The sequence below is a fragment of the Hypoxylon trugodes genome (assembly GCF_022578975.1).
Source record: "Hypoxylon trugodes strain CBS 135444 unplaced genomic scaffold F4822scaffold_3, whole genome shotgun sequence".
NCBI lineage: Eukaryota > Fungi > Ascomycota > Sordariomycetes > Xylariales > Hypoxylaceae > Hypoxylon > Hypoxylon trugodes.
The window spans coordinates 1354947-1365367 of record NW_026250018.1 but is presented as its reverse complement, the minus strand read 5'-3'; the positions used below and the strand labels follow the sequence as shown (position 1 = coordinate 1365367).

The following is a 10421-nucleotide window of genomic DNA, read 5'->3' as shown; positions in this document are numbered from 1 at the left end:
ATGGTTTGTGAGCGGATTATACGGTCAGTTGGCCGCTGCCGAGACTCCAATGAAGCCATCGTGAGTCGCCAGACCGTGTCATCGAACGCTCGGCATAGCGGAGCAGTCTCAACACAGATCGTCTCCCGTCTGTTTTTAGCCCCGCTATGAGCGGTGCGACCATCAAGCTCCAACCCAACGATGTCGTTCGAAACCTGAAACCTGTTAGTGTCGAGAATAACGGTCATAATTCCTCTCAGAACGCGAAGCTTCTAACGAGGAACATCGATGACAAGATAACAAACCCTTGTGTCCATATACATACCTTTATTTTATTTGCCTTCACCCCTCGAGGATAAAGCCAGGAAACGCTCGTCGTACTACGCGTGGAACGTAACTCGACGAAATTCTTTTTTTTTTTTTTTCGTTTCCATTTCGACTCGCCGCGTAACGAACCCGCATGGCAATCCATCCTCGACATCACGCACCTGGCCATCTCTATTGACGGAGTTAGTCCAGTCTTGCCCCGACGAGTATAACCTAAGTCAATGGACGGCGTAGGTAATACGTTGTACGGGTTGAGTCGCCGATGTTACAATTTGTGGAAGGTGAAGGTGTAAACAAGATGCGGCTCAGACTTTAAAAAAAAGTTAAAGTGACAGAGAGTTTTAGTTTTAGGTAGCTAACTTAGTTTTGACTTATTTCGGCGGAAGGAGCGATGTACGAGTGCTGCATACGACATGATTACGCCACTCTATTATGCGAGGCTCTTGATTACGACATAATACTACGCCGTTAAAGACATCGACTTCAACTCCAACTTTAATTATTAGTTAATTGAGCAATCACTCTATCTTTTGAAAAAGTTCATTCTTTTGACTGATTTATTTATTTATTGGTTTATCGTTCTAATAGGTGTTGAATGCTTCCTGGTTGAGGAGTTATAGTAAGTAGGAAGGATAGGTGGGGTAGGTAAGTCTAAGGAACTCATGAAGAGCGACGACAGCTCGAACGAACGAACCGCCGCTCCTTTCGCCTTTGTCTATTGAGTGCAATGACAACAACAGCAGAAAGCAAACGCAAATATCCAACACATCTATTAAGAATTTCCCATCCCTTATGCAACTCGACGACACCGCGAATAATGGTTTATGACTTTTGTCGACTACGAAGAAGTGAGGAGGCGAATGGAGTCGGAACACGGGGAACGGTCTTGCAGCGCACCTAAGCACCAGCAACCTTGAAGCGCTCCTCGATGGCCTGGAACTCCTTGGGGCCGGCATCGCCGGTGCGGCCACCGAAGACAAGCTGGGCGTTGAGCTTCCAGTTGTCGGGGATGCCCCACTCAGCGGCTACCTTGGCGTCAACCAATGGGTTGTAGTGCTGGAGGTTAGCACCGAGACCCTCGGCCGTCAAAGCGGTCCATACTACATATTGTAGCATCGCATCCGACTGTGCCGCCCACAACGGGAACTTGTCGCTGTATAGCGGGAACTTGGCCTGGAATTGGTTGACAACGTCCTGGTCTTCGAAGAAGAGAACCTATTAAGGATGTCTTTGTTAGTATGGTGACCCAATTGCTTTTTCAATCATGTCGTCATTGGGTAGCAAGCTAAAGAGTGAAAGAACTTACGGTACCAGCACCACCCTTGAATAGGGCAATACGGTTGGCGGTGTTTTGCCAAGAGTCCTCAGGAACGATGGCCTTAAGGACCTCGGATGTGAAGTCCCATAGCTTGTCGTGCTCGGCTCCGAAGAGGACGAGGACACGGTTGGTCTGGGAGTTGAAGGAGGAGGGGACGTGTAGGACGGCGTCCTTGACAATCTCCTGAATGCGGTCCTTGGAGATAGCTAGGTCCTTGCTGAGGGCATAGTATGTGCGACGTTCCTTGATCAGCTCGAGGACCGATTTGGAGTTGATGGGAGTAGCCATTGTGGAAGTGGTACTGAAAGATGCGGAGGACGGTGTAGTAGTCGAGACGGTAAGTCTTTGGTGATTCTTTGCCTGGGGCCTGGCTAGATCACACTGCAGGACACTAGAGGAGAATAGTCTCTGTTGAGGACAGGTTGCTGCTAGGGATTTAAGAGCTGTTGTGGTAGTAGTAGTAGCTCGAGAAGTGGTGGTGGCCGAAGTGGTGCTAAGTCTAGAGAGGGAAAAGACGGCTGAAGTGACAAAGTGCGGGCGCATCTTGGTCTTATTTATTTACGGGAAGCAACGCTACGGAGTTTACTGGCTTGGTTTTGATACGGGTAGGTATGGGTTTGCCTAGTATAAAAGGTAAAAAAGGTACTAATACAAAACGGCAAGTGTGACTGCAACTGCGACTGTGCAAGTGAAAGAGGAACAGAGGCATGGGGGAAAAAAAGAGGAAAGGAAAGTCCAGAAGCACGCTATCTACGCCCCGTACACATGTACCACCCCTACCTTTCCTACCTTCTTAGTGTGTCGAGTTGTTTCCTTCCACTATGCTTTTTTTTTACCCCCGCTGACGCAAATTGAACCTATTGCAAAAAGTAGGTGCGGATGGAGGGGTAGTTTAGTTACATGTATAGAAGTACCCGATGTACAGGTGGGTCACGCATGATTGCATGATTGATGGATGTACCTGGGTACCTAGGTATGTGAGTTTCTAAGCAGGATTGTACCTGAGAGGCAGGTGGGATAGATTGACAGGAGAAAAGGACAAGGGAAAAAGACCATGTACGTATTGGATATACATATCTACATTACCTACATACATGCAGATCGCACGTAAGATCGATCGGGTCCACTAACATTGGTTTATTTCCACCCATATGGATATTGGTAATTGCTGCTTTCGTGAATCGTAATGACTTATTAAGACGCGCTAGTATCAAATTGATGGTTCCGTTTCAGTACATCCATACATTTGGATGTGTTGTCTATGCGTTTGTTGGTAGATACTTTTACTTACATTCCTGTTATCTCCGGGTAATTCGTATCTAACTCATTGTTACTAGTTTTTTTGCTACCTTTCAAGTTGTTACTTCGTTACTTGAAAACATGGATCCACTTCTGTATTACAAATCTTCTTTCACACTTGAATAGCGAAAGTAGCGAAGTACCTAGTATAACAAATGTAAGTCGCGACTAAGAAACAGCAAGAACTCGGACAAGGTTATGTTCTTCCAACTTACTATACTGCATTGTAGTACTAGCGTGATCAAGTTTCGGTAAGCGCCCCCGTTGTGGGTCTTTGGCGTGGTGATGGACGCACAATTGGTCCTGGTCCGAATGGCGACATCCCGAGCCTAAAACATCTTGCTTATAAGTTTATTAATAATCCTCTTACCAGTAATATCGGTCTGATTTCATAATTATTTGAAATCCATTACTACTAAGAACTTTTATATGTACTTAACGCTAATGAAAAAACAGGCACTCCATTTATCGTTATCGAGTCAAGTGAGTTGGAAATATGTATGTACATATGTATGTTGGTTTCCATGCATCTAGAATTTATGGGTAAGGTTATGTAGGTCTGTACAACTTGTTCCCCCTTTTTTCTTTTTATCCTTCTAAATTCTCCATCAACCTTCTTCCGTTCTTTTCTTAGATTACTTAGGCGACCATGAGGCTCTTTTTATCATTATTATATATAAACTGTAAGTATAAAGTGTCATATGCAACGAAATACAACGTCTACAACGGCGTTTCACGGCCTCATTACCCCGCGATTCATATAAAATCCGCCTTATTAGCCGCCTCTCGCGCGTTCGGCACTCGCTTGACGTCGCAACTTGCACGAATTGCTTCCTCCCGGCGCTTAGTTGATACTACCTTGCCTCGTCTATCTTCATTAATCTGCGTTAATTCTGTTTATTAACATGATCTGTTTTGTCTTCTATATCCGCGAAGAAATTGAAGAGTCCTCGGTGTCTCGGTGTCTTTGGTGGTGAAAAGACTTGGTACTGAATATATTCGATACTATCCAAGGGGGGCTGTGCTGGTTGTGCTTGTAATTACACAGCTCGGCATTGGTGTACTACTTAACTGGTAGGTATCATGCGATCGTGCCATATATCTTCCGTGGTGAGATAACCCATATATATCCAATTGTATATTCTATCGCATAATATAGCCTACATGGACAATGTAGTGTACGAGGCGCGAGTGCATCTGGACTGACTTAGGTATATCTAGCTGCATGCGTTTGTGGAGACTTAGGAAAGCTATAGAAGCAAATGGATAGACTTTCGGAGTTTCTTTTCTGTACTGAGACAATTAGACTCAGTCTAAATGTACTACGCCAGGACCCTGGAAACTCTCTCATCGCAGTGTAACCAATAAGCTTCGTGATCAATACAAGGCTACATGGAGGAAGTACCTGGGTAGTTGCCGGATTGGGCAATTTTCTTTAGCTCTGACCTATCGTGTGTCGAGCCGACGACGACTAACTCGTTACATCCCTTGCAGAAATGTAAGATTCATGACGAAAAGAAAGTAAATTGTCTATTTAACAGCTTTCTAGTGTTTGGGTATATATACGCCGTGCATAATTGTAATCCCTCGGATACTACGGATAGAGACGCGCGTAAAAAACATCGTTGGCATTATAACCCATTTCATATAACTATATACTTAATGCAGCGCGGCAACTTCGTATGTACAAGTCTGCTTCATCGCAGAGAGAAAGAGAAGAACCATCGTATTAAAAATCATCGCATTGCATTGCAGGTTCCTACCTAGGTACCTATGGCACGTGTCTTCCGAGGCTTCTTAACGCCTTCACACGCGAACCACCCCTATTCTCAGCGTGAATGGAAGAAACGCCGTCCTCATAAATCGAAACCGACCAGCTCGGCTTCGTCCAGCTTGCGCAAACGCCCGACCTTCTATATGTAAGCGAAATTTTAGTAATACCAAACGCTATGAGCAAACGCAATTTTGTAAACCCCCCATATGTCTAAATGAAAGAGTTCATAGTAGCAACGGTCTACCTGTGTATCAGGATTGCCCATCTGCCTTGTTGGGGGGAGGGGAAACGGTATTTATCACCACGTCTCAGTGATGTATTGACCGACGTCCCTCTTCAACCCCCAGAATCTTCTCGCCTCTTCGTATTCTAGGTTGCCCTTCTTCTTAGCAACCCGGATCAACGCGTCTTTGACACCTTCTCCCATTCCCTTAGAACTGCCGCAGACAAAGACGCGTCCATCAACCGAGTTAATAATCGACCAAACAAGGTCTGCCTGGTGGAAGACCTCGTCCTGTACGTAGCGACTCTCACCACGTCGACTCTGGACAACTTTCTTTACTCGATCCTCATGTACACCCCATTCTCCGCCGTACAGCTCGTCGACAAGTGAATCTCGAACACCTTGGAGAACCCACACCTTATTGGCGCAGTTTGCGTTCTTGAGGCGATGCTGGACGAACCCACGGAACGGTGCGATGCCGACACCAGCCCCAATAAGGAGCATCGGACCATCAGACACAAATTCCTTTGCAAGCGGGTTGGCCATAAGCCCCTTGAACATTGGGACGTACAACTGGGGAGCTGGTTCTCCTGCACGTTGGTACTCTAATAACTTCCGCGATTGGCGTTCAAAGAATCCGGAACCGACACCTGTACGGCAACCACCTCGCCAGTCAGGCGTCTCTTGAACGGTGACGGCTATCTCGATAAGGCGGCGCTGTTCTTCGTCGCGAACCTCGTTAGAATCATGCGGGTCGTTAGAAAGTGAGTAGAATCGTGGCATTAATTGCTGGAGCACAGAGAGAAGCAAATCCAAAGGCGGCTTGGAAGATGGGAAAGCACTCAAAAGTTGAGCAAGGGAAATATGGGGGCCAGTACGTAAGTCGCAGAAAACGCCTTGTCCTTCACTAGCGGAGAGAAACATGAGAATCTTCTTCTCGTTAGGATCTAGGGCGTACTCGGCGAGGATGCGTAGCAAGGGCTTGGTGGGTGGGTATGATTGAATATCAGAGCACCATGTTAGCAAGTCTCGTCGAGTTGTAACTAGTTCTCGGGCCTGGTCCTCGCCCCATACAGTCGGCCAGCGGCCACGCGTGGTGCGCAATAGAACCGGCTTGCTACGCAAGAAACGCGGAACCAAAAGCAAGTCGAGAACTTGTTCAACAGCGGCAGACTCGTTAGGAGCGGAGATGCCAATAGCACCTCCGACCTTGAAGTCTACTCCTTCGGCATGGGGGTAATCGGTAATGTCAAGGTCGAAATGATATGTGCGCTTTTCGGCACCAGGTCTCGTCAACTCGCGAGTGTTATGGATCTTGGCGGGGAAGACATGGTAGGGTGGGTGAGGCTGTACAAAAGACGGCGGCTGAATAGAGGTGTCTAGGTCCTCGAGGCTGAGCTCCTTAGGCATACTCTCAAAGGTAGGGGAGCTAGCCTGACTTCCGAAAGAGATGGCCGAGTCAGTGGGCGAAGCAGTCGGTGAAGCTGAGTTAGAGGTACGTCGAATGGATTGAAGAAAAGCGGTCTGCTCAGGCATATCTTGAATCTTAGTCAAGGTAGTCGGTATCTCGCCAATCTTCAATCCCAATGAACGGAAGGCATCATTGTCAGGAAGCGGAACACGCTCATATTCGAGACCTTCCTTCTTCTGTAAGTTCATGCAACAGCCGCCACCACAGCATCGGTTCAGCAATTGTTGCGTAGACTCTCCGGTAATTCGTTGCACATCGGCAGGGCTCTGAGCGATTAGTCTCGTAGAAGCGCGTCGTCTTCGGGGAGTGACCTCGGGCGGTTGGGGCTCATCTTGGTCTTCAGAATCGTCGGAGTAGGTAAGAGATGGTGCGATAGAAGGGGTACGATTCTCCTCCTCTGACGCATAGCCAGGCGCCGAGTCGATTGCTAACCGCTCAATACCGATCGACATGACTACTGAGGTGGAGGTGACGCCCTTATTTCTTTGTGTTTCTTTCTTTAATTCGGGATATTTAATGTTGAATTGATGTTGGAGAAGCCGAATTCGGCTATGGTAGGTTTAATTGATTGCCGAGGTATCGTATGCCGTATTAATGCAGAACGTCGAATGGCAATTGGTGGGGGAGGGGTTTTTTAGGACTTGGAGAATGAACTTCTTTTTTTTCCTCTTTACGCGTCGCGTTGTCGAGAAATTATTCTGTCTGGTACCTGGTTGGAGTTGTTTGCTTCAGGGGGTATGTCTCGAAGTAGGTGGAATTGTGGGGGGTTTCGTGGGATGCGTGGTCAATTGAAGAAAACACCTCCACGACTTATATAAAAAGTAGCCGAGGTGGTCACCTAAGGTAGGTCGAATGACAATAGGGAGAAATAGAACAAAGAACGACTCATAAATAATATTAATATTACCAGTGAGGACGAATCTGTGCACGATATTTTATCATATCACTGATGAAGTCGTTTGTGTAAAGAAGGCAAGGTTAGTAACGAAAATTTCTGGTAAAAAAAAAAGAGAGAGTGCCGATCTTGTAATATTTCAACGTTTTGCGGGTTTGTCCAAATGATGATGATAGGAGGTACAAGGGGGGAAGGGGCAAAAGGCTAAAAGCCCTATCAGATGGCGAGATTGGCTTGCATCAGCTTTTGGGGTGGGCAGTGTGGGTTAGGTGGGACGGAAAGACCATCAAAAGCTCTTTCCTCGCTGCACTGGCCTTTCCTGGTTCTTGCCGATTGGGATTTCTCCGTAACCTAGGCCCGTTTGCCAAGCATTTTAAGTTCCAATGGGTCGAACAGTCTACTGATTTAAAGGAGGAATCAGCTGTCTGGTATTGTTAGTACTGTGTACAATTTTGAAGCTAATGATATCAACCCCGTACCTTCTTTTGAATACTCCGCCGTTTTTTACCTTACTTAGCAGCTAAGATACGTTAGATACCTGTTGGAGACTCCGATTTTCGCCGACCTTATTATTCCCTCGTTTGTGTCACTTTCAAGGTTGTTTTTTTAATAATTGCCAATTATCAATCTACTTCAGATATTACGGGAAGCTTTGTCCCGTTAGTCATGATTAGGTAGGTATCTGGCCTGAGTGAGGTAAGTGATTGTGTTCAGGTACATAATTCCAGGGGCAAGCGAGTTGCGAGTTAGGATGGAATAAAGTACCTAGGTACTTAGTCATCGTGTGCTTGATCTTGATAAGATCGTGCGCTTGCACTAGAAATTTCGTTACTTACACGTACACAATTACATACGCATACACACACACACACACATACACATACACATACGTACAACAACAACAATTTCCCGAAATTACGTCTATCCATGTCTTTCCTTGTCTATTATTATCTGATATTATTACATTGTAATTATGGTACTTGACATATTTGACAATGTTTCTCATTATTGTTACTTACTTTAGATACTTGCCCAGAAATCAATTTCAAGACATCCATGAATTGTTTTCCCCTTTCTTGTTGGGTTGACATGCTTCGGCTCTTTGACGAGGATCATGACTTACTCGATTGAACTAGGGCGAGGATATACTTGTTCATTTGTGCCACGGCACCGCTCATCGGCTTCTTTTTTCTGCATCTTTTCTCGCTTCCACTCATCGGCTACGCCAACAAAGACGTGATGCCTCCTCACGGGGGCGCGCGATCGATATTTGGAGAAAGACGCATCTTCTGGTTGGCTCGTCAAGAATTACACAATATTTCATCACTTGACTATCTGGTCCAGTGGCATTGGTCTGGCGTCTGCCGCTGTCCGCTACCCCGGATTGCCTCCTCCACAAAATTGGAGCTCCTCCTACCGAAATATGCGAATACGGTGTCATCATCCAACATGATCTAACCTCGATCCAGTTTCGTTTTCCTTCCTCGGTTGTCTTTAAGTAACAAGTGCAACACCGGCTGAGAGGTTTGAGTGGAGTTTGACATGTTTGAGGACCCGACAGGCTCGAGGTGCCGAACCGAGTTTAACCTGCTCCCTGGTAACTAAACGTGTAGCCATGGCACTAATACAGTTGTTCTACTTTTAATCCCATTTTGGATGTTTGATGGGCATCGTCAGGTATTGATCGGGCTCCTGTACCGGTCACGTAATCTCGGGTAGCCTTTCCTTTGATGCTCCAATTTCGATGTTTGATGCGATGATGATAAGCAGGATTGCTATAATTGAATTTTGCATATCTGACCGGTGTCAAGTCGTACCAATCGTCATATGGAAGGCTATCAATTGGCGGTGTGGTTGCGCTCTCATTCTCTTGCACGATCGGTGGAGCCGAGACGATCATATGTTACCTCCCTTTACCCAGAAGCCGTCGTTAGAAGTTTGAGATGTTTATTTGAGGCTGTTGTTAATTGTAGTACTCGTTGTGATAAATACACTATCTTAGGTGCTTTCGCAACATTGAATGGAATAATTTAGTCGATTGTACCTTTCGCTGTGGTAGCACAGTATGAAGTACGGTGAGATAACCGTTACATCCCGGCGTCTATTGGTAACACGACATTTTGGCGTTTTGGAAGGAATGGGGGATCGGGGGATCGAGCGGATACTAATCTAATCCATCAGTTAAATTGAACTCAACCGCACGGAGTACATTTAATCTTTATCCATCAGTTTATCAATCTGATCAGTATTTTGGCCGATGTCGGACAACAAAGAAATGGATCCACTCATTAATGACTAAGGCCGCATTTGATGGGAAAGCTTGGAAAAGTTAAATTGTCTCGGCAGAAAAATAAAAAACTGGGTCGATCAGATAAAAAAAAACATAAAACCATCAAACTGAACCTGACAGCCCTGACCTCATAACCAATTCCCCGGGAAATGAGACTAAGTAGTACCTGGGTAGTACCGAACATTGAATGTTTTAAGAAATGCCCGGTCCTACATACAGCTGGTACTATACTATAAACGTATAGTTCCTGGGTTGGCAGGGTTCGCAATGAGGCTCAATATGGTCCACTGACTAGATAATCGTCATGGCAATCACTGATGGTTTTTCATTATGATTGCTATTATTGTTTTCATGAGACGATATCATATTTTTTTGCTCAAGTATTCGAAACGTTCCATCGATCGTACGACCCCCTGGATTCACCGATTGTTTCTCACCGCGGAAACAAGGAATGAGGCTGACTTTACCGTCTCCTTTCGCTTAAGGAAAATTTTTCTAATAACTCATCTCAACAATTCCGGCTGTCCTTGATGCCGGCTCACGCCACGTGTTAGTGTTGGTTAGGTTGTCAAGGTTGTCTTACGCGCGATTTTTATCTGATCCCAATCCAACGGGCGAGACATCGATCTGATAAGATTATCTTCTCAAAAGCAACAGTCATCATGGATCCCGATGCTACGGTCTCCTTGCTGATCCTGACGCCTTATTCGCTTCCTTTTACGTTAGAATATGTACGTACCTACGTACTTATGATCCATCAGCCCGGGGAATTCCTTTTAAGGGGGAAAACTGCCGAGCTGTCAGTTTTGCATATTTGTACTACATCTCATCCCGAGTATGAGGTT

The 10421-nt window shown here is 45.8% G+C and overlaps 2 protein-coding genes across 2 annotated transcripts; both read right to left on the bottom strand.

The window, feature by feature from the left end:
- Positions 1–1203: 1203 nt before the first annotated feature.
- F4822DRAFT_426745 (Nitroreductase) lies at positions 1204–2167 on the bottom strand (the record flags this gene model as incomplete). Its single annotated transcript, XM_051460618.1, has 2 exons — positions 1204–1521; positions 1613–2167. 2 exons carry the CDS (start codon positions 2165–2167, stop codon positions 1204–1206), a joined length of 873 nt encoding a protein of 290 aa, XP_051316672.1.
- Positions 2168–4520: 2353 nt separating this feature from the next.
- F4822DRAFT_394769 (uncharacterized protein) lies at positions 4521–7444 on the bottom strand. The gene has a single exon (XM_051457385.1). The coding sequence runs from the start codon at positions 6841–6843 to the stop codon at positions 4996–4998; it is 1848 nt and encodes a 615-aa protein (XP_051316671.1). The 5' UTR covers positions 6844–7444; the 3' UTR covers positions 4521–4995.
- Positions 7445–10421: the final 2977 nt, after the last annotated feature.

What these genes read in the sequence shown, in the direction of transcription:
- F4822DRAFT_394769 (XM_051457385.1), bottom strand. Translation starts at nt 6,843, where the DNA reads ATGTCGATCGGTATTGAGCGGTTAGCAATCGACTCGGCGCCTGGCTAT.